General features: G+C 43.6%; 1 protein-coding gene across 1 annotated transcript; it reads right to left on the bottom strand.

The window, feature by feature from the left end:
• Nucleotides 1-474: 474 nt before the first annotated feature.
• On the bottom strand, nucleotides 475-25,281 carry cilp2 (cartilage intermediate layer protein 2). The gene is made up of 10 exons (XM_080012143.1): nucleotides 25,060-25,281; nucleotides 16,181-16,273; nucleotides 14,750-15,019; nucleotides 12,588-12,770; nucleotides 11,420-11,575; nucleotides 11,003-11,320; nucleotides 9,911-10,019; nucleotides 9,534-9,691; nucleotides 4,418-6,843; nucleotides 475-4,252 (listed from the first exon to the last, which is right to left on the bottom strand). Exons 1-9 carry the CDS (start codon nucleotides 25,118-25,120, stop codon nucleotides 4,430-4,432), a joined length of 3,762 nt encoding a protein of 1,253 aa, XP_079868269.1. The 5' UTR covers nucleotides 25,121-25,281; the 3' UTR covers nucleotides 475-4,252; nucleotides 4,418-4,429.

Below are 25,281 nucleotides of genomic sequence, written 5' to 3'. Positions count from 1 at the left end.
ACTGCTTGTTGTGCAACTATATTACACTGATAGTTCCACAGGCACAAAATTCAGGTTGTGCTCGCGGTGCACGACAACCCCGCTTTTCACAACTTGGAGCTCTGGACATTTCATGAAACTCTGCTCCTCACAGAGGATGATTCCTGTCAGCCCCTCCCTTCACATGAAGTATGTTTCATATGCTAATGAAAACGACTAAGCAGTGCATAATATTTTGCCGAAGTTTTATTGTGACCTACTGTATTTTCATTTGTGGTTGTTTTTATCATAATTTATTTCAGTACATGCACATTTATTTTTGTTTTCTTATAGGTTGTTATGTTTATTGCTGTAAGTTGTGTTTATTGTTATTTGCTAAAGATTATGCAAAATGAATTAAAACAAAATTAAAAAGTACTAATTAAAAAGACACTGGGTAAATAATCAGCAAAACTATTTTTTTTTTCTGTATTAATGCTGAAATCATGACACATCTTGGATTTTCAGTCTCCTTTAATATTTACTTTAATACAAAATCAAAGTTGGACATAAAATCACCCAAAAGTTTACAAAAAAACATGTATTTACACTTTATTTTGCACACCATAATAGTACATTTCAAATAGTACACAATTTACACATTGAAACTTAATTAAGAGAAAACTAAACAAAGCGATAAATGCAATAAAATAGTTATTGTTATAGGAGAGCTGTGTGAGCTAAAAGTTTATTTTATTTTGTTTTGTTCATTTTATTTCATTCAATATTTTTTGTTAGGAATCAATTTTTATGACCCATTTTTAAGGTTCTTGGCTGGCTTCCTCTAATACATGGAGGCTAGTATACAACCGGCTTTTTATTTCCCAGGCGGTTCTGTTCAGGTCGAGTAGCCTCCTCCGTAAGTTACTGCTGCCGCATCTGTTCACACACACACCCAACCATCCATCACTGTGCTGGTTAATTCACATTTATGTGTATGTATTATAATGTGACATTTTATAAATAAAGTAAAGAAGGGTCTGCAGAGATTCATTATGACAACTGGTAATGTGACGTTGGGAGAAAAAAATAATTTAAACCTGAAAACTATTAACGCTAAGGTGATGAGAATGGTCGTGGTCAGATCCAAATCATATTACAAAGGAATTTATCCTTTTCTTTCCATTCTTTTAAGCCGGATAGCTTACACACACACTTCCTCTGATGGAAGTCTGGCTACTTCAGCGTGGTGTTAAATGTGTAGGCAAAGGCAGATAAAACTCTGTTTTTCTAAGAGAAAAATGTGCATCTGCACCATTTGGTGAAAATAGGTATAATATCAGGAGTTATTTTGCTCGGTTTTCTTTTATTGTTGAAGATGTTATTGTATTTATTTGTCATGTGAACTGGTACTACTACTATTTTCTTTACTGAATTCTCTTCTTTAATATCTTATTATATGGGTAGTGGAGGGCTGCTGGGAATTTCCAGAATCATCCAGACCTCGTTGAACTTTCCTCCATCTCCTTTGAAGCTCTCTGCAGGAAAAGGAGCAGTTCAGACAGCGGAGTAACGTGCGCATGCAGGGCTTTCCGTAATGCCTAACACACCGGCTATTAGTGTCACCTCGTCCCACAGACTTTTACGTGCAGCTTCTCTTCCCGAAGAAGGGAAGTCTCACTGTCAAATCATTTTCTTCCCTAAAGCTCTATCTCTACATGTGTAACCACTTTCAAAGTCTGAGATTCTGTAAGTGATGGACTGTGAGGCCAAAGACCACAAACGTTTTCCTTTCCTTTTCCAGCCTGCATTATCAGAATCTGTCTCGAGATAATCTTGTTCGTCTTTTCTCTGGCTGTCTTTGGTCTCAACATTTCCTCCAGTTGCTCGACAGCTGTCGGCCTTCCCACAATGACCTCACGCAGCATTGCACCTTAATAGGATTTATTTCTTACCCTTCCACCTGGATACAATTATTTTTGTCTTCTACACAGCATGGATGGTACAGGAAGGTGTTTTTTTTTTTTTTACGTGCACGCCTGAACCCTTCACTCCAACGTGTCCAGCAGCCTGTTGATTTAAGGGGTCAGGGATAATAGCGGGGGGTAGCACGGGTGAGTGGCATGCGTCATACATATTGTACATAATAGAAAATGCCAAGTTTAAAGTTATAGTATGTGGTTCCCATTTACAGAAAGCCACAAAGTCTTTGCCGTCTGGACTGGATTGAAAACACCTTAAAAATTAAGTAGCTTTACAGTGGGAGGAGGCTGGAACATCTTGACCGTAAAGATGCTTGACCACAGTTATCTTGGACCAGACCAAATTGTAATGCTTAATTTATCCTGTCAATCCTGAAAATAAGCATGTTTGGTTGTTTGTCAAAGTCAGGGCCAAACTGTTTTAATTGTTTTCAAGAGCATATGTCATTAATTTTCTAATTAAAACAGCCTGGTATTTACTTGGCAATCCTGCATGTTTCCTCCATGGGCCACAGGCTCCCTAATGTGGGATTGGATTAGTTAAGCTCCAGGAGTTTCCTCATGGAGTCAATGAGAGCCACAAGTGATCATTTTTAGAGATAAACATGTTTGAAGCTATTATCGAATGCAAAAGTCGCTTTCTATTTCCAACTTCAATTGAAAAAGTTGATGGATCCCACCCGTTCACTACTGAACTGACAAGTAACAAGGAGATGAGCATGTTGTCCTAGCCAAGGCAAAATGGGGAAATACCTCTTGGTTAATTGGTTTTCTGTAAAAGAAGAACTCTATATGTAAAATTAAATATGTTCACTCAGTCAGAAATACCCTTCAGTACTCAATAAGTTTCAGATAAGGCCCAGCCCTTAATCTTGTATAAAATGATCATTGGTGAAATGGCCTGCGCCCCAAGGAAGAAAGGCTCCACTGACATTTGAAGAGTAATTAGATTGCTCTCTGAAGTTGAAAAGATTAAAGAGGGTCTGATGCATTTACAATAAAATCTACCAAGTCATGCAGCAAAAATATGAATAGGTTATGGCCATGTACAAAGGGTGGACAGTGTAGGAAATGACTACATGGCATTACAATTATTTGCTTAAAATTAGCCACAAAATATCCTGTACAAATCCCTTTACAAATTACTTCACTACACTTCCTGCCATATTCACTAAAGGATTTGCCTGCCTTATTTATCAGCAGCACCATCCCTGTTGTATATTGGCTTGTCACATGCAATGATCTGCAAGGTCTCAAGTTAAAATGGTAAATTGTTATTGCACTTCAGTATTCAAAAACTGATACTAGCACCATCACACAAAACAACAGAAAGAAACTCATCATAGCCTCTGAATTAGCCTCACTTATAATTCCTGGTTGGAGAGACTTAGGGAATCAAGCAATCTGTTGAGGCTTATCAGGGTGTAGAGCAATAATAAAACATGCAGAGGATGAGGGGAATGGGTGACATACATTTTTTTAAATCTACTGCCTTAGGCTGTATACTCTGCCTTTTAGGCTGCCGAATACAGGAAATGTTGTCTACTGGATAGATCCGTTTTGTTTAGGCATACTGGTCTTGGCCGAAGGCTTAGGTTTAAGGAGGTGTGGGAGGAGGTTTGGCATAGTCACATTTGGCAATGTGGCAAAATAATTAAAAAAAGAAAAAAAGAACAAGAGCATGTCTCAAAAAATGTCTTCTGTTCCGTGGGCAGAACTGCAACCCATGTGTCTCCACTTGGTAGAGAGTTTTCCCAGTTTCTAGAGAAAAGGGCTCAGTGTCTGCCACACATAACAAGGACCCATGTATTTCTGTCCTGTGATCTTAGTGAGTAAGTATGAGTTAAATGGAAAGCAATGACCCATTATGAAGTGCTTGGGACATGCAGTGGCTTTTACCATTACGTTTGGTTTTACGTCAAGGATAAACGTGGTGGGCTACCATGCATACTGGAGGATACCACAAATCTGGAGTGTAAAACATTGCTTTTTCAAATATATTCAGGTTTTCTTTTCATTCAGAAAAGCTCATTAAAGCTGGTTATATAAACAACCTTTGTTGAATTAATGCCTAATCCACATCCTTTTGAAATGAGAAAGCAAGAATATTACTTATTGCCAAACCATTGGAGAACATCTGAGACGAATGAATTTCTTCCATTCCATTGAGCTTGCTAGTTCTTCAGGTGCTGTGTGTCTGAGATTTGTGTTTTTCATAGTTAGGAAAGTTTATATCCATCTTTAATCGAATGCTTCACCATGGCTTTCACTTGTGGGGACTTGATGGCACCTTCTCACTTTAACTGCAAGACCTAAAAATGCATAAAATAGTATAAAAAAAAAGGATTAATAGATAAACTAATTAGAAAGAAAAGAGAGAATATTTTTATGTTTTGTATTGCTTACATCATTCTTATTGCTATAACATACAGTAGAGACTTGCAAACGTACCCAAAGAATTTTTAATGTAAACCTACCTCGCAGTAGATCTATTGGACTCGTGTTCGAATGGCTGCTCTTCTTCTGCTCACATTGCTGACTCGGCGACTTTGGGTTCTGCCTTGCTGCTCCGATGGATAGGCCACCACCTGAGTGGAAGATCTCTGCACCTGCAGGCCTTCCAACTCTCTCATGTCCCGGGCCATTTGAGACAAGGTCTGCCCGGGGTTAGTCTGGAGCCGCTGGAAGAGGCTCTCCCTGTTAATTTTCCTTTCTGGGCAGCTGTAGGTGAGGGCCACTCCAGAGTCTGACTTCATCTCCCTTGAGAAGCCGTCAGAGGTGCCATCAAAGCAACGTCCAATAGCAATCTCCTTGGCCACACGGGGATTCTGGTCTGTGACAGTGTAGATGCCATAGTTGTGTCCAAGGGGATCAACTGGGGCTAACATGGTGAATGCGTGGGACTCGTTGTTTTGAGCTACTGGCGGGTGTTTGATGAGGTATTCATCCAGGAGGTTGTTGGTATTGACCCTTCGACAGTTTCCCTGTGGGAGGATTGATATAACAGATCTGTCCACCTCAGCTTGGTCAAACAGCATTCCACTGCATTTAAACTCCACACAGGCTGCCGAGGTGTTGGCCTCTCTCAGGTCTCTGGTGCTACGTATGTCTCTAATGCCGTAAAGTTTGCCTTTTGTCTCATGGTGTGTTCCGCCCATGTTCTTTGACCTGACCATCACTTCCTTCTGCCCATGGACCTTAACCTTGATGAAGCAGGCCCTAAACTCCTGAGGGTTAGGCCACCATGATAGGTAGTCTCCTGTCCAGGTTGTCAAATCATTCTCCTGAAAGGGAACAACGTTGTATTCATACTTGTCCTTTTCCACTCTGAAGAATCTGAAATGATTTGCATCAACTGGGGCATTTTCACAGGCTATTAAACTTTTATATGGATATATCGGCCCATTGGTTTCATCTACATTATTTGAGTTAGGCTTTGGCAAGTTGATTCTGAAAGCCGTTTTCTTCAGGGCTGGGTCCTTGTGGTCTGAGCGCTGGTAATCTATTTTATCCAGATATGGTTGAGACACTCCAATGATATTTGGATTCATCTTGGGGGATGAAGGTGCAGCCTCTAATTCTTCCCCTCCCATGATAGCTGTGACATAAGCTGTATAAGCATCAGGCCTCTGCACATCACAGAAAGCTGGTAAGCAAGCTCCATTGGGTCCAGTTAGGACACTGTCGAAGCGGCCCCATGCTCTGGGGTTGGAAGAGTAGCCAGGTGTCGGTTCCAGATTTATCAAGCTGATCACAACACCCTCCAGCTGCTCAGTAGGAAGGAATTTATCACTCATGTAGGCCCGCACTTTGACATAGCAGCGTCTGTTTTCAGGCACATCCAGATTGAACAGCCTGCGCTCTCTGATCTCCATGTTACCAATGAGGAATGTGCGTTCCTCCCGTTTGCTTCTCCCATGGCCACCAGTGGTTCTCTGGGTGTAGCTAAAGTCACTCTCCTCCTCCCATACTCCTGTGTCTGGGTTTAGGGACCACAGTTTCATTTTAGGGATGTGTTCTTGCATTTTGACATGCTGTGTGTCAAGAAGCACTTGGACTGCCCCAGCGCCAAGGGCCACCTTGTTGGACTCGTCTCTGAAATCAACGGCGAACATGCCATAGGTCCTCAGAGGGAGCATGTCACCTTCTTCATCCACAAAGTTGAGGTCGCCAGGGGCTGCAGCAGCCGTGGTGATGTTCCTGGGGTCGATGAATGTTACGCTGGCCTTGACTGTCCCCTCGTACACCTCTCCATTTTCTTTGTGAAAAGAATTTGGAGGAATAACTATTTGGCCGATAGGGTCTTCCCCTTTTATGTCACCTAATTCGATAGTGTTGGTCTCCGCTGCGTTGATATCAATCGGTGCTTGTTTTCTCATCACCTTCACATCGTGGTAGATTGATCCGCCCCTCTTGTCAATTACAAACACTTTAGGGGTGTCAATGAACTTCTCTTTAGGGTCAACAAAGTTCACCACAAGTCTCACTGTATCCCGGTTCACATGTAAGGTGAAGCCTCCTTGGTACCCTGTGGTGCCCACTCTCTCTTTACCAATGTATATGTGTCCAAAACGCAGGGGCTCATTATTGTCTGCTGTGATAACTCTGCCACGGACCAACACTGTAGGCTCCACACACTTCTGACAGCTGCACTCTGTCACTGCCCGGATGGGCAAACTGTAGCTCCCACAGTCAATGGTTCGACTCTCCATGCTTTGGACCCCACAGCAGAACCCAGCTTCATCCCTGCAGCGCATATCAAAGTCCAGGGAGCCAGCACACTTGTTGTGTAGGCAGCGTCCGGCATTGTAGTACTGGGAGTCAGTCCCAGGTTGAATGCAGTCAGTTGGGAGCCTGATTAGGTGGTTGTCTGGGGTGGAATTGCATGTTGGTTTTCCCCTGGCTGTGGAATACAAAATGCATCAATGGTTAGTGTTGATGTTAATGTGCACAATACTTACTTATAATACATATTGTGTTGATGCTTGTGCAATAGTTGTTTTATGAAGTATAAATGGAACTGCAAAACTGAGGTCCTATCATGGGTATTTGTGGTAAAAGTTATACAAGAAGATTTTACTATACATTAAATCACAGGTCAGTATATAATTATCCATTTCACGAAGAAATATAAAGCATACAAAATAAAAAGCATCTTGTGCACTGTTTACTTTTTTTCCCAATCAATATTTTCTGTTCATTGTTTTGTACTAATGCAAATACACACACACACACACACACACACACACACACACACACACACACACACACACACACACACACACACACACACACACACACACACACACACACACACACACACATTTCTGCATGGCTGGAGAAATCTACATAAATAGCCAAGCTAGACTGTGAAACATTCATAATGGGTATTTAGATGTGAAGTTGAGATTTATCAGCCATCCAGATGGGAAATGGAAATAAAGGATTATTGTTTATCCAGACATTTGGGAAAAATGATGCGTGTTATCACGAGGCTTGAGGCCCAATTTGGGATCCAATTCTCTCCATCTCCTAAATATATATTTTTTCAGATTTTCTGAGTCTGATTTTTAATGCTATTACACTATAGCTGTGCAACTACTTTTTACAGAGAAAAAGTAAATGTCCTTTGAAAATGAAACCCATAGCTTCACACCTGGTTGAATGAGTAAGAATTAACAAGCTATGACAACATATCCAATGAAATGCCACCATAGGCATAGATTTATGTTTCCGTTGGCCGGGGGGAACTATGTCATTACAATCATGCAATGGCATAGCTTTCATTTGAACATTTGGGGAGGGGGGGTTAACTGGGGGGTCTGGAGGTACTGAGTGATGAATTTTTATGCTCCAATTTGTGCTTTTTCTGCATCAATATATGGTGGAAATGTCTTTATTTACGTAAAGGAAAACACAAAATTCAGACATCAGGTGACAATTCAAACTCTAATGGAATATAATGCAGTTAGGCTCAGGAGTCTGTATTGCTTTCAAATATTTTAGCCCTAACCGATTAAAACATTGATGAAATCTATAACAGAATGAGACCCGCCAATGTGTGCACTACGCCAGAGGAGAGGAGACGCTGTGTCGCTGCTGACGTGTGTGTGTGTGTGCGTGCGTGCGCGTGCGTGCACGGACACACAGCGGAGCACTGGGGCATGGGGATGCACAGCAAAGGAAATTGTGCTACGATTGCTCCCTCTCCATGCGCAATGCGCAATTTGTGCCCCTCTCCCTCTCTGTGGATGCTCGACCTTCTCCATGGGTGCTCAAGCCGGGAAGCACCCACGGGATCGGCTCTTATGAATGCCACAGTGTTCAACACACAGTACCATTGAAAAGGAACCACACGGACCCCAAGGAGTTTAGGAGGGTTGTTTTCCCACCCCAAGGACCAGCTATTTTGACTTTACACTTCTGAACAAACCTTGGGTGGTTTCCTCTAACAGACACCCACACAGACACTTGTATGCACAACATGAATCTACACCGCGTTCCCAATTATTATGCAAATTGGATTTAAGTGTCATAAACATTACATTTTTTGTTTTTCAATTAAACTCATGGATGGTATTGTGTCTCAGGGCTCTTTGGATGACTGAAATCAATCTCAGACACCTGTGATAATTAGTCTACCAGGTGAGCCCAATTAAAGGAAAACTACTTCAGAAGGACGTTCCACATTATTCAGCAGCCACAGGTTTCAAGCAATATGGGAAAGAAAAAGGATCTCTGCCGCCAAAAAGCATCAAATACTGCAATGCCTTGGGCAAGGTATGAAAACATTAGATATTTCACGAAAACTTAAGCGTGATCATCGTACTGTGAAGAGATTTGTGGCTGATTCAGAGCACAGACGGGTTTGTGCAGATAAAAGCATAATGAGGAAGGTTTCTGCCAGACAAATTCATGGGATTAAGAGAGCAGCTGCTAAAATGCCATTACAAAGCAGCAAACAGGTATTTGAAGCTGCTGGTGCCTCTGGAGTCCCACAAACCTCAAGGTGTAGGATCCTCCAGAGGCTTGCAGTTGTGCATAAACCTACTATCCTGCCACCCCTAACCAATGCTCTCAAGCAGAAACGGTTGCAGTGGGCCCAGAAATACATGAAGACTCATTTTCAAACAGTCTTGTTTACTGATGAGTGCCGTGCAACCCTGGATGGTCCAGATGGATGGAGTAGTGGATGGTTGGTGGATGGCCACCATGTCCCAACAAGGCTGAGACATCAGCAAGGAGGTGGCGGAGTCATGTTTCGGGCCGGAATCATGGGGAGAGAGCTGGTAGGTCCCTGAAGATGTGAAAATGACCTCGACCGACTGACTTGAAAATTATACTGACTGTCATTTGCATCGACTATTTAGGAAAATGAGAGAAAAATATCATTTGCATAATAATTTGGAACGTGGTCTATATACCAGACTGATGTGGAAATGTACAATTGTCTCATTCAACCAGTGGAGGGAAAGAGGAAATTTAATGTTAAGCGTCTTGAATTACACTTTTATGCAGTGAAAGAGAAATTTCACACTATTTGCTATTATGTTAGCTTGTCTTTTCTCATCTCATCTACTAATCCATACGTACCAATAACAGTGAGGATGGCCGGAGAGGACTTGATGCTGCCCGCAGTGCTGCTGGCTTTACAGTGGTACTGCCCGGACTGCTCAGGCTTCAGGTCTTTCAATACAAGGTCCTCCTCGTACTTAAAGACTTTCCTGTCTAGCAGAGTCCCGTTGCGGTACCTGGATGGTTGAACAAAAGGCCAAGAGTGTATGAGAGTATGAGAATAAAAGAGAGAAGTGGATAAAAAAAGCAAGAGAGAAAGGGCTTCTCATCATAACAAACACATGCACAGACACGTTCATAATAACTGTCAAACTATAATATATCAACTATGTCGCAGTACAGTTTCTATGGTACAGCGTGCCCAAAAAAGCCTGAAGCGCTGTGTGTTATCTCACCAGTAATATTTATCTGGTGTGGGCGAGCCTGTTGCCTTGCAGCACAGCAGCACGCGTCCTCCTTCGTAGCGCACTTTGTCCTCCGGGTGTTTGACGACGTACGGCTTCTCTGTGGACGGAAGGAGCAGCAGAACCGTTCAGACCTCAGTCCTCCTCAGTTGTGGATGGTACCGTAGGGTCTTCAGAGCCCATAAAGCTCCATCGGCCCCTACAGTCCACATTAAACTCTCCTTAGTCTCCATGCTTGTGAAATATTATTGGTGTGGGAATATTGGTCTGAAATATTGAGCACAGCCCAGCGTCTCTGCGCTGATTTACTTTCCATTTATGTGAATGTGTGAAACCGCTTCAGACGATGTCCAATAGATTTTTATGTTGCTCTTTGCTCTTTTCATTTTGTTCCTCACTTCCTGAGACTATAGAGCAGCTGTATTCAACCTTCTTATGCCAAGCCGCCCTCCCTAAGCTCGAGACGTCACATTTGTTCGTGGCTTTTATTGCCTCTTCAGAGGCCAACGGGGGCAGAAAAGTATACTAATGAAAATAACTTAATGAAAATAATGAGATATCTTCCCCTAAATGAAGGCTATCATGGAGTGGATCCTCACAGATCCTCTTTCCCATACTGTACATATCCACAAAACACATGTTCTAGCTTCTCTTACAAACAATAACACTATATTCCCAAAATATTCCCAGTTAATTTTTCCTGCAATGTCCGAAGGTAACAACAAACAAATACAGTAGTAGGTGATATACACATACACTGCTTTTGCACTAAAGAAATTAACACTACTGGCAAATTAGACCATGCAAAATGGATCATATATTATATAATAAAAATGTATTACTGTCATGTCCAAGTAGTGCCTTTATCACTGCTACTGTATAGGGTAAATTGGCCATTGTCTTAATCAGCTTTGGAGAAGTGTTATTTACTTCAACTACAGTAACTCATTCAACTATTTCATTCTGATGGGTTAGTTGCATGCTGGTTTAATTAAAAACGAACAAAGAAGTTAACATAAAATACCCAGTTTGCATCATATCCGCATTTCATATCAGGTATAGTTTGCTGATTTTTTTTCTCACCAGCTGACTTGAGGATGGCCCTGACCCAGGAAAGCGCCGTCACATTGTTGGATGAGGAGACGGTTACGGGGGCGAACTTGTCCTTGTGGATGGAGAGCAGGGTCTGGCTGGAGGAGCACACGCCCGGTAGCCTGAACTGGCCGTTGGTGTCCGTCTGGGCACGGACCACCTTGGGGCTGGTTGCCAGGGCGACCCTGGCCCCTGCCACAGGGACCCCGGTCACGGTGTAGACCTCCCCCTGCAGAATGTGTCCGTCACACACACACCAGCTGCAGTCCTCACTGGGATGGCCCTCAGTGCACAGATTCGGACATTTTGCTGTTGAGTGATAGAGATGGAGACGAGGGGGAGAATTTACTCATAACATTGAAAGTGCATTGTGTACTTTCTATAATTAATGATCGGCTCCCGCCCTACCTGGGCACGGGCTCTTCCCGCACTTCTGGACCTCTGCAGGTCGTCCGAGGCATTGCACGGTGGTGTAAGTCCTCATGCACGTCCTCCTCCGGATCCGGCGACCCCTCCCGCAGGTCACCGAGCACGTCCCCCACCTCCCCCACAGACTCCATTTGGCTGATCACAAGAAGAAGCAGGGAAAGGAGAAAGCAACTTGTGACAACGCTTTATTCCAAAAGACATGCTGATTGCTATGTTGAAAGAAATATATAGCTGTCAGCAAAACACTTTTTTTAATCACTACAAGAGGAGGAATGGGAATTCGTTTTTTTTTGTGTGTGCTGGAGCAGGTAGTGGAGACCGGTCGAAAAGCATCATGAGGTGACGGCCTCTGCTGATTAGGGGCCTGAACTTTACTCAGACCAGAGCAGAAGTGATTGACAATGACAGATATTTGGAGGTAAGTCAGAAGGGACAAGATATGTTCTCTGCAGTAAAAAAAACCCAAAGTATGTTCTGCATCAAAAAAACAAAACGGAAAACCTGCCAAGTGCAAATGGCTTGTTTCCACCGCTTCATGAGTACAGATTTTTGCATTTTTGAACATCGCAATTATTTATTCAGCCCTGCTGTTCGTGAGAAGATTATTTGGCAGCAGAAAAATGGTTGTCTCTGGTTGTCATGATATGGTGATGACCATGAAGAGTGGTTGTTTGATATCTGATCCCCATCCTCAGTGCATTTGATCCTCTACCAAGATGATATTCAATCATTAATTGATACAAGTACCAATGTGGATAAACATTGGTGCTGCACTAGTTACTCTCTTATCATATACTTAAATAAATGAACAGATAATGTGATATTTTATTGATCACGGCAGGGGAACTCTCTTTCACTTTCTCACTCCACAGAGGGGTCAGTATCAAGTGGTTCCCTTCCAGACACCTAGAGCAGATTCTTGCATCACAGGGGTTTGCAGGGTGTGAACTTGGTATTTATTTTTTTTAAATCTATTAATTCAGGTCATGCGTAAAGATGGCCCAAAATTAATAAATTGAGAGAATGGTAGAAATGTATCTTAATGTGGGTTAATGTATCTTCAATAATGTATGAGTAATAAAAGTAATCTCTTATATTATGCGCATAAGTGCCCCATCATCAATTTTTAGTGCTTTTGGTGCCTGACCTGTGCACTGTGGTGTGGAGCACTCCCTCCTCTCCGAGTGGTGGCCCTGGCAGGCGGGCACCAGCAGCAGGGGAATCGGCTGTGTGTTGATGCAGCTCCTCTGGCGGAGCTGGATCCCCACGTCATCACACGCTGTGGTGGAGCAGGGTCCCCATTCGCCCCAGTCCGACCAGTACGCCTGCACTGGGGTGACAATATATATACAAATACATGAATACATGAATTAAGTAAAGCAGCCAAGCAATATTAAGTAATATCCAGTCGATCTGAAGATATTTATCATAGGAAAAATATAACAGAAAGGACAGACACACAAAGCACAGTGCTGCTCTAATACTTCCTGTACAATATCAACTGGTTGGAAACATGTGTCCATAAACATTCCTTGTTGTTGTTTGTCAGTTAATGTTTCATAAATATTTTCATCTTCTGAACTTAAATCTGCATTTTCAATATTATCAATGCACATAGATTCGTTATTGTTGTTTGTGGTTTTTGGATCTTTTTCAATTTTGGAAAGAGGATTATTTCATTCATTGTTAAATGCTACATCCTTTGATACTTTTAGCTGTAGCTTAAGGAAACTGTTTATAAATGACTGTGGCAGTTTTGCCTGCCACGCGCCATCCAAGTGGTGTTTTCAAGGACATCCGGCACAGAGATACGGCAAGGTGGTTGTAGACACCAGTTTATTGTAGAGAGTGGACTAGTTAAGCCCAGGAGCGGATAGACATGTCATGACAGGGCTCCTCTCCTGATTGTGTGTGGGGATGGGGCATTTACCTGTTACTCGTTAGACCAACCAACGAGCCACAGGTATGCAGCCACTCTGATCCCAATCACCTAGATCCAGATCAGGTGTGGCTGCTAGAACCACACCATCCCCACACCACAACGATGTTTCTTAAACAAAAACGCAGTTTATTTTTCACTTTAAACCAAACCATGCCATTGTTATAACTGACCTTGTTGTGTGGAGGTACATATGCAGTCTCAGTGACCGTAGGTGACATTGTGTCGCGTGTGCATTGATGACGTAATTCCGCAGGTTTACGTATTTACGATAGTAGTCAAACTCACGTACGTAATCTAAGTGGTGACTTTTCCTTGGATTACATTTTTACTAAGTTACATTACCATAAAATACGAAAAACATTGTGGTATTTCTGTGAGTAATTACCATTGCATGGCTTCTATTTTTCTGACGGACCTTGAACGCATCATTCAGTTGCACATTTGAGTAGATTCGACTCGACAGGGTCACAAGTTTTTGTGGACTACTCCGGCAAAGTAATGGCAACCAAAGAGATAAAATATCAATCTAACAGATCCTTAACATCTACCAGGTATGAAAGTACATAAATAATTGTGGTGGACAAGGAGGGGGGTTAAGCTGCGGCTGCAGACGGCACCATGACTTCCTTTCCCACAGCCGCACAACTGCCCCGAGTCGACCCAATGATTGCAGCTGAGCGGCACGTTTGGTTGTCATGGTTTTAATTCTACTCCATATGGGGATCGATTTGGATAAAATTTCAACCGCAAGATGTTTGTGACATACCATTTCAAACAAGACTTCAACCTTCAATATTTTAGATTTCAAAATTCTGAGAATTTTCTGGGAACAATATAAATAGGGGATCCCCCCCCTTAATAATCAAAGTGTAAATGCAGAAGGGCAAAGCCAAGCATAGATTAAATAGACAGAACAGTAAGACCAAATGTAATCAAATGCAACTCATTTGTATATTTTCAGCTAAAAGGAGGAAATTTAAGGAATTTAAAAGATGGCACAAACTCAGACGCCTGATCTCCTCAGCCAGGCCATTCCAACCCCATTTACATGTACCTCAGTACAGGTCAGCATGCATTTGTGTGTGTGTGTGTGTGTGCGTGTGTACATTCACTTTACTAAACCAAGGTCTAGGTGTTGTACAATATACAGCTGTGTACTTAACTGTAATTACCATGATAATAATCATAGTTTCACACTGAAGATTGCCACCTTAAAAAGTCATCATCGCAGATACAGTAGAGTTCACTGTAGAGATCAATACAGAATGTCAGCTCTTGTATGTCACTGAAAATTCTTTGACTTTTGCACGAATTTTTCACCATTCTCTCTGCTGCTATTGGGATTTTTTATTTTGTGGACAACGTACCAGGGGGGCACTGGAAGCGCACGTGGTAGTTGGAGCAGATGCGTCCGTACAGCTGCTCCTTGTTGATGCACCAAAAGCCCTTCTCCAAGCTGCCGTGCACCACCTCCCCGGTGTCGGCTGCCGCCACCCAGTCGGTGGTGCGAGCCTCCATAGCCATGGGCCGCGCACACACGCGCTCGCGGTAGTAGAAGCGGATCGCCTCCAGGCGCTCGTAGTCGCCGTTGCCCCCCGGGTGGTCGATGTTGAACCAGGACGTCCACTCCGTTACGCCTGAAGATAAAGAGGCAGAGGGCAAAGAGGGTTTGAGGGAGAAAGAAAGACAGACACGACCCAGAAAATGAATTGTAAATTGAGAGAGGGAAGGAATGAGTGCGGAAGAGAGAATGGGGGGAAAGTTTGGGCAGAGTTAGCTTTTTTACATTAAAGGGGAGACATGGGTCAGGGCTGAGAGGCAGACAGACGGAAGAGAGCAAGAGGGCCAGAACCATTTTTAAGAGCAGGTCTGCTACTGCCATTTCAGACGGAGTTCATACACCCATGGGACGCTCGCAAAGGTCCAGGTTCTTTCCGAACCCCCCGGCCAGACCCTTGATTCACGCCCCGTCTCACTCCCAGTCTGCCACATGTTCCCGGCTCGCAGCGGTTTTGGGAAATAAAAAATTTGATGTTGCAATGCATTAGTGCCACACTGATGAAGTATCTTCCTCCTTTTGGTTTTAATAGATGAGAGTCCCGTGTGTGGACAGGATGTGTGTGGATTAAGTAGAAGTTGTCAGGGTTCCGTAAGAGGCAATCTGAGTACAAGCTTTGTACTGGCAGTCGAACAAAAAGTTGTTAAATTACCGAAAGCTCTTCAACCTCCGGATGACAGCGGCACTTAATTTAAATTTCCCCTTTGCTCTCGGCTCCTTCCCCGCCGCGCGCTGTCTCGGATATTAAGCATGAAGGGACATGATGAGTTGTCAGTCAGGCTGATTTCCTTGCAGGTGAATTGAATGTTTCCATTTTTCTGTGGCAGGACATCCGTTGATTTAATACACGCCGCTCCCTCTATTTCCTATTAAACCTTTCCAGATTACCACTCAATGAATACAACATGTAACTGCATCACACAGAGAGGCATTTTTCAAATCATCTGTGCAGAATGACTGCAGAATGGCTATGGTTATTATATTTCAGTTTATCCTTTCGGCTGCAGTCCTCAGGCTCTTGTTTATACTCATACATTTGGGTTTGACCAGTTGCGATACACAGTATAAATAATTTACTGTTGGAATGATAACCAATTGAATATTGCTAATATAATATGCTTGAATAGTAGTTATCTAGAACCCACTTTTAGGTACGTATCAGTTGGAGTGTATAATCGCAAAATCTCAATTTCCGGTAGGGACTGTGAGGAAAACCAGATACAGCATAACACACCGGTACCTGTTGTCTGTGTGTCGCTCACGGTGTTGTGAGTTGTTTTCTGTCTGATCCGCTTGGTCTGAGCCTCCAGATTGCTGCTGTTCCACACTGAGCCTGAAACACAGAATGTATGTCATCACGATGAGAAAAAGACAAAACACGTCAATGTCAACGAAGAGTGAGGGCCAGGGTTTGGACAGGCTCTTCTGGGAGAAATGTTCGGGTCTATTTTAAGACCAGTGATGGACGAACGAGGGTCAGCAGAGTCTCTGAGGTGTGAGTGAGTTGAATGAATGAAATTCTTTGTCAAATTGAAAATGAATTAAGCAAAAGGCTTGACCTTTTTTCGACATTGATTTAATTCTCAGTAATGATTTTAGCATTTCTAGAGGCTGTGTGTCTGGCTGCAGTTACTGAGTCACAAACTAAATTAACGAACGACCCTTTTGCGTGACTCCAGACTCCAGACTCATTTGAAAGATTAGTTCACAGCGAACATATCGTGTTTGTGTGTGTGTGTGTGCGTGTGTGTGTGTGTGTGTGTGTGTGCGTGTCTGCTGCAGCTTCTCATTGTGACACACACACACACACACACACACACACACACACACACACACACACACACACACACACACACATATATACACTTTCATGGTTTAGTCCTGTATTCTCTCTCTGTCTCTCTCTCTAGCTGTCCCTTGCCTTGTCTGCATCTCCTTGTCTCTCTCTCTCTGTCTCTCTCTGTCACGTTTCTGTTTCCCTCCAGGTCCTGTGTTCCCTTGTTTGTCCAGCAGATGTCCTCAGTGTGTTCCCCACATGGATCCAAGTGTCTTTTTCCCTCTGCTGTGTCTCGTCAAGTCATTACCCCAGTGTATTTAGTTTGTCTTACCCAGTCAGTTGTTGTCGCATTATAAATTCCCTGTTAGTGTCACTTGTACCTGCCTAGGAAGTTTCCCTGTGAGTAGTGTTTCCTGTATGCCCTACAGTGTTTTTTGAGTTCTTTAGTATCTGTATGTATATTGCGTTCGTGCCTTTGTAAATACACTTTTTGTTTGAACATTCCTGCCTGAGTCTTCGTGTGTCCTGCACTTGGGTTCACCTGACAGCACCTTATATATACAGCAGTCTGAGCATGTTCTGCCTTCTCATCCTGAAGTGAAATGCTCCCCTTTGCTTTTTGTTTCTATTGCAAAAGGACTGCAGATGCCGTGTCTCCATCTCTGTTTTTCTTTGAACAATCTCATTCGTTCTCAGCCTTTCGATGCTTTTTATCCTTAGGTGTGTCGTCCTCCCAGACCGTGAAACTACCTTTTGGTTTGAGAGACCCAGCTGCCGTGGAGGGAAAAACTTGTGAAAATGAGAAAGCAAGTGACAATGTTTTTTTTACCTGGAGAGAGAGAGAGAGAGAGAGAGAGAGAGAGAGAGAGAGAGAGAGAGAGAGAGAGGGAGGCAGAGGCCTTTCAATCCGGAGCAAAGCAGCTCCTAGAATCAGAGACTCATGTACAGCCAGGAAAACAGACAGACAGATTAGCAGGATAATACAGCAGAAGACAGACATGAGAAGAAATTGCACACAGACAGACAGTCAGAGTAATGACACGGTAATAACACAGAAGACATACACTCGCACTAAGTTTTACACATTCAGTCACAACAACCAAATTACATTCTTCTTCTTATTCTTCTTCTCTTCTTACATTCCTTCATGTGTATTATTTCCTTTGATTCAAACACTGATCCATCATTCCTTCTTACGCTCTTTCCTATCCTCCCTTCCTCTCCTCACCTTGTGTTCCTGTCTATCACCTTTCCTCTGGGCTTATGTTCAGTCCTTTATTCATCCTCCATCACACCACCCCTTCTTTGTTTCCTTCTCCTCCTCCATTCCCTCTTCCCATCAGAAAGCAATGGGTGTTGAGGACACTTATCAGGACCCAGCCGAGACTCATTGAGAGTTATCTGTTACCCCCCCCCCGTAAAGAGGGAGACGCACACTTTCAGACACAGACACACACATACACCCCCCCCCCCCCCCCCACACACACACACAAACACCTATCAGTGAGCTGCTTTCTTTCAGATACTCTGTCGTAACACAGGAGATGCATGGAGACATGATGCATGGAGACATGCATCACTTCTGCATCCTCTCTTCCATCTTAACAAATTTCCTCTCTTCTCTGTCTCCTTCTCATTCCGAAACACACACCTTACAGTAATTAACATGCACACACACACACACACATCCATCTCACTTCAAAACCTCCAACACGCACCGTACAGTAATTAACATGCTATACAATATGCATGCATGCATATACAAGTGCACATACACACTCTCTCTCTCTCGCTCTCTCTCTCTCACACTCACACACACATACACACACACACACACACACACACACACACACACACACACACACACACACACACACACATTCTCTTTCAAATCAAGTACAACATTGTACTTGGGTTACAATGGCTTTTCACACCAGTCTCCCCTTAGGAAATTATTTTCAACCTTTTCCATATCAAGGATCCTCAATCAGGGGTGCATGGTATTGAAAGCAAACTGCCATGAATTTGCCCTGCTGTATGGATTTTGGCTCTACCGTGCTGACCTGTAGAGCCCTCACAGATCTAAAGTTGGGAAGTATTAATATAAATTCTTCTATACTTATCGATTCAGAATATTCGAAACGGTTTCAATAATCATTTTCTGCACTATCGATATACCGGTACCAGCTGCGCTTCCTCGCTCTCTCTTCTCTCCAACACCGAGTCACACACACACACACACACCACTGCAGTGCCCACATAGCCCCGCTTCCTCTCATTTACTCACAATACTCTGCGCGGAACGGGACACGCTGTCTCCGTGTCTCCATGTCGGGGGGCCGCATGTGAGGCTGTGTGCGGGGCTTTCGTCTGAGAAGATTTTTACTGATAGATATGATTTAGTCCAAACCAGCATATACCTCAGAGATAAGAGTGAAACTATGATCAAAAAGTCATTATACATTATCTAATGTAGCTGGTGGCTTGTACAGTAAATGAAATAATGGTGGTTTAACCTGATTGTTTTTCTGGGGACCCCCTGGAACCTCTTGAAGGACCCCTGGGGGTCCCTGGACCCCACGTTGGTAACCACTACTGTAAGGTAGTGGTTACAAAGTACCCATGTGCGCATGGGTAGTTTGTTTGTGTCAGGTCACATGTTTGTACCGCACGGGTACAAAAATGATACCAATTTGGTACAAATGTGGTCTCCAGGGTACTGCTGGTGTGACAAGCCTTTGTACCCCTCCCAGTATGATGTGGCACTTCATGTCAGGACACAGCAGGACACTTTCACAAGTTTAGCATTGTAGCCAGAATGAAATAGCAACAACCACAATTTCCAGGAAACTAGACATTGGTCACCCAACTATCTGATTTATTTGACTGTTTATGCCATATTTTCTCTCGTGCTTTTCGGGGAATTAGTCCATCCGCTTTCAGTGTTTTTAGTGACGAAAACGTCAACTGTTTGCTTGACATTTTATCTTGGAATGTAAAGTCGGACTGTGGGGGGAAAAAAACAGGCGTCATGGTCGTGACGGACAAAGAGGCTTATAGAAAGTCTACGTCCTGTGCGGAGTCTGTGGGAGCACTTCATACTTTAAACTTTATACTTTAGCGGAGGCTCGGCTGTGTTTACGACTACAAACTGGGCCGTGTGAGGATGCGGGTGCCAGGCAGACTCCCAACTCGCTGCTATTCGTTTTGTGTGGTGTCAGCGTATTTCTTTTCAATCTTTTCCTTGGACAGAGGGAGCAGTGCAGGATGGGAAGAGCAGTGGAATGGAGGAGTCCACACAAAGCTGCTGTTCTAGTTTTAGCTCCAGGATGGACCAAAGGCAGGTGTTTATGTGCAGCGGGGCAGCAGTCGACTAGATCGTTGAGGATTCTGAAAAGTCTGAAACGCCGGCACCTTCCAGTTCCTGCAGGAGGGTTTAGCCTCAACTTTCTCACACTGGGGCAAAGGAATAACCACATGAAGAGGGACAAATGTCTCTGTGGGGCAGATGTTGGGTCTTATTGGGTCTATGAGCAACAGGCTTCCCACCGCAGTGTTCTCGTCCCTTTCGTGTCCTTGCACTTGTTTATCCTGTCCATTAGAAAATCAAATAAAGATTTTCTCTGTTGCTGCATGACAGATTTGTTCCTGCTGCCGATGGTGAGGCAAACAAATGATGACGTTTTTTTTCCAGAGCTGAGTTTTTCTCTGTGTGTGGCTCCCAATGAGCGCTACAGGGAATAAAAATAAATAAATAGAAATTGGAAAATATATTCGTTTGGTGAAGACGGAGATGCATATGGAGATGACACACAAACAATCTGGTGTACAACGTAATTAAGAATGATTTGATTAGCGGACAAAGCCAACTGGCTCCCAGTCCCATAGGACTGGACCGTAGGTCTTGCATGATTCTTGACACTAATTGTGTAATCATATTCTGAAGTGCCTCCAGTTTTGTTTTTTAATGTATTAGTTTTATTTTTGTCCCAATCAAACTGCAGTTCTTCTCTTTTTGTGCATTTCTACGTTAATACCTCCACCGCATGCCAGTTGCCAAGTGATTGTCATTTCATGATGTTTGATGATGGAAACCAAACAGTTAAGTAGTATGAGGACCATTTATTTTGTGTGTAATTGCACAAGACGGTTAATTAATGCAAGAAATGCCATTTCTCAACCCAGGCCTCATTGAATTGTTGGTTCCCATTTTTTATAACCGTTCATTGCACAAATTCTCTAAACGTCATACTAGAGAGAGAAACCTACCACTCTGCCACAGCTTCTCATTGTGATTAAAATAAAACGATTTTGGGACAGGGTCTATTCATAGTGTAGCTCTGAATTCTAATGACTTGTCTCACAGCTGATTGTGACACAGCTCATGCACCTTTGCTACAGCCGGGCTGCACAAAAGCCAAATCACCCATTAATAACCACAATCGGCCTCTGAAAAGGGCAGCCTCTCTTTTCTTTTTGATTTTTACTTTCTAATCTGGGTTGGAGTTTTCCAACACCAAGTAAGCACCCAACTGCCTCCGCCAGAGTCTAATAAAAAGTTACAAAGGACACGGGAGGTGGAGGAGGAGGGAGCGGGACTTTATGAAGTTGCCCTCTGAATAGTTTCACTCAGATTACAGAGGTTTTGTTCCGCCAAATGTGTGTTGGCAGAAGTACAGGCGTCATCCAGCAGCAGCAGCAGCTCTGGACCCACTTTATAATATCTCAGATCATTACAAGAAGGAGGGAACGTTAAAAAAGAAACCCTCTCCCCTGGGTTACATAAGAGATTGGATGAAGTGGGGTTCATCAGGGGAGTGAGGCTGCGTTTGTTAATGCGGCTCGTCTTAAGTGTAATAAAAGGAGTGCAGTGCACTGTAAAGTGTTGGTGTGACTGAAAACATCTGTCACTGAAGTCTGGCCGCACCGAAATCCGAGCTGAAGAAGGAGGCATTTGTTCTAAATCAAGAGGATTTTATTTATTCAAGGGTCTGTGGTAAACCAGAGGAGATGCGTGTGTGTGTGTGTGTGTGTGTGTGTGTGTGTGTGTGTGTGTGTGTGTGTGTGTGTGTGTGTGTGTGTGTGTGTGTGTGTGTGTGTGTGTGTGTGTGTGTGTGTGTGTGTGTGTGTCCGTGTGTGTGTCCGGGCGTGTCCGTGTATGTCCGTGTGTGTCTGTGTGTCCGTGTTTCCGTGCTTGCATGTTTCCCAGCGTGACTTTGCCATTAAGTCACATGGAAGCTGTTTCAAATCATTGGCTTATTTCAGGTGTGATGTTGATCTTTGTCTCTGTGCCTTTGCCCCCCTCTCTCCAACCCCCCCCCCCCCCCTCACTTTTCCTTTCTTGCAGCTGTGGGCCATTATCTAAAGCGCAATTTGCAGATTTTGCCCCCAACATGAGCCAATAGTGCAACTGAACCAAGGTATTGAAGTAATTTTAACCACAGTAGCTTTGTGTTTTCTATAGGGAGTTAAGAGTTCATAAAATTCTGTGTGTCGTTGTTAATGCTGAGAGTATAGTCGGTATATTCAGTCTTTTCAGTCTATATACGTATTCTTATATTCAGTATCCAGTCTATTGAGATTATTCAGTCTGCAGTGACTTTGAAGGCTCCAGAGATGGAAATGGCTCAGATCAATAGATCTGATGAATGAGTAGCCGGTCGATACACTGACAATTAACACTTTTACACACTCTGCCTGTGTACACGCACGCAAGCACGAACGCACGCACACACACACACACACACACACACACACACACACACACACACACACACACACACACACACACACACACACACACACACACACACACACACACACACACTAACCCTAACCCACACAGTGAGAGAGAGGGACGATAGAAGAATGACGAGAGAGATGGAGAGGGGGAAAGAGAGACCCAGAAGGAGAGCAGAGATTCTTGATCTGCTTTGATGTTTTGATTTATGGGACCAGCTCTTTGATTCCCTGCGTCCCTGTCCCAGTCATTAGAGTCCAGACACTCTGATACTGGACCAGACTGTGGTCAGACTGGACCAGATTCAACCAGACCTGACCAGGTGGTGGTCAGCATCTGGAGAACCAGTCCGCCCTGGTTCCCAGTCCGACCAATTCCCAGACGAAGTGTCTGCCAACGGCCTGGCAAGCACACAGCGAGGGGCTTGGAACAGCACACCGGACCAGAATAGAACCAAATAGACACAACAAGAATAGAGTCTAATAGAATTGAATACGATGGACAAGCAAAGACTCAACAGGACTCGAATAGAATAGAATAGAATAGAATCAATTTGGACTGAACAAAATAGAATAGAATAGAATGTGTAAGAGAAAACAAATTGGATAAGAGACTCAAATAGAACAGAAGAGAAAAGATTAGGATGAGATGCGCACTAACTCATTTACACCTAGGGACGATAATGGCGCCAATTTAACCAAAGAACAGAATACAATAAAATGGAATAGAGTATATAATAGATATATATAATAGAATATAATAGATTCAGCCACTTTGGAACGACCAGACTAATTCAGATTGAGGTTTTTGTTGGGTTCAGGGTTATTGTCATTGGATCTGAAGGTCTTTCACTGAAGGTCACTTTGGTGTTTGGTTCTGATCCTTGTCTTTGGTTCTCAACCTGGTCTTTGGTTCTGAATCTGCTGTTGGTTTGGTTCAGAACCTGATCTTTTTTTATGTTTGATTCTGAAGCAGCAGATCATCTCTGCTCCACCTCCGCTTCATTCAGCAACAGCTGCCTCCTTCACACAGGAAAACATGTCGTAAATCGGAAAACTCAGAGGGGGCTGGAGAGAGTGACGGAGAGCGCTCGAGCGAGAGAGAGAGAGAGGGAAAGAGAGAGATGGAGAAAGGGGAAAGAGAATTGATGAAGTGTGAGTAAGACGGGGGTCTGTGGAGATGAGATGTATAGTGATGTATGTAATATAATGGTGTAGTAGAGAAAAGTTGAGGAGATGGAGGAGAGACAGACAGAGAGAGAGAGGAGAGAGGGGGCAGAGAAACAAGTGAAGATTGAGGCAGAAAGAGAGAGAGACAGAAGAAAGGGGAAAATCAGAAAAGACAGATCTCATCAATTCTCTCCCCTCTCTGTCTCTCTGTCTCTCTCTCTCTCTCGCTGTCTCTCTCTCCCTCTCTCCCTCTCTCCCTCTCTCTCTCTGTCTCTCTTTCTCTCTCTCTCTGTCTCTCTTTCTCTCTCCCTTTCCCTCTCTCTCTCCCTCTCTCTCTCTCTCTCTCTGTCTCACTTTCTCTCTCTCTCTCTCGCTGTCTCTCTCTCCCTCTCTCTTTCTCTCATCCACCCTCCAGGTAAAAAACTTGGTCACTTGCTTTCTCATTTCCACCAGTTCTTCCTCCTCGGCGGCTGGGTTTGATGGGGCTGCCGGCAGTGGGTTTGAAGGTGAAACAGGGACAAAGGCAACGTGGCCCCCGACGACGTAACGAACGACTTTACTGCCGACAAACACTTGAACTTTTATAGTCGAGTTTAAAAATACAAGTGTGACGCTTTCCATTACGCAGGATGCACAATGTCACATTCAAAACGTTGAATTCACCTTGTGAATCACTGGTAATTAATAAAACACTTCACAGGCAGAGAGGCCTCAACAGCCCTGAAAAATATAGAACAATAACATAATAAATAAATAACACAGACAGACAGAGAGACAGACAGACAGGTAAACACAATAACCTTAGTGCTGCTGTAAACCATGTGCTGCCGATTAAGCCCAAACCTGAAATGTGCTGATGGCTCCACAACACAGATTATACAGATTATAACAACCACTGTGGTGGTCTGCAAGACATCACGTGCACATGCACGCACAGACGCACACGCACACGCACACACACACACACACACACACACACACACAAACACACACACACACACGTATATAGAGTAACCCCCTCATCCTCTATAGACACAAATACACACACACACACACACTCTCACACACACACACACACACACACAGAAGGTTTAGGTTCTGCACCTTCCCCTACTACTTTGACCTTGTCCTCCAGGAGGGAAACGTCAAGTCAGAAAAGTCTGAGTAAAGTCATGTCACTTATGTTGTGCACATGTGCACGTGCAGGTGCTCACAGTACGGGGGCTGCAGAGCTCTTTATTCCAAAGAAAGACGAGAAAAGAAACAATCGAGTTGAAAGTCAATCATGTATCTGAAGAAGCCTCTGTTTTCAGAAGCCTTTCGTAAGTTTTGTTTGTAGGCAGTTAAAGTTCCAAAGCCATTATAGTCTAATTGTGAATTTAACACTCTGTAGATTTTCAAAATAAAAGCGCAATATTGCTGTAATCACTCACCCTGGACGCCAACCGAGGCCGTTAGACAGAGCAGCAGGGCGACAGGGTTAAAGTCCCTCATGGTGCCTGGACGTCCGGACGGTTCCTCCTCTCTTATCTCTGATCTTTTACCCCGGACCTTCAGAAGTCTTCAGCTTGTCGGTTGTATTTATTTATTTATTTATTTAGGAAATTTGGGATGCTGATGCTGCTGCTGCTGCTGCTGTGGCAGGGGAGGCTCGG

Source organism: Zeus faber, assembly GCF_960531495.2.
Source record: "Zeus faber genome assembly, chromosome: 1".
In the NCBI taxonomy this organism is placed as follows: Eukaryota; Metazoa; Chordata; class Actinopteri; order Zeiformes; family Zeidae; genus Zeus; species Zeus faber.
Note: the sequence above shows the minus strand (reverse complement) of the source record. Positions and strands in the feature narration are given on the sequence as shown.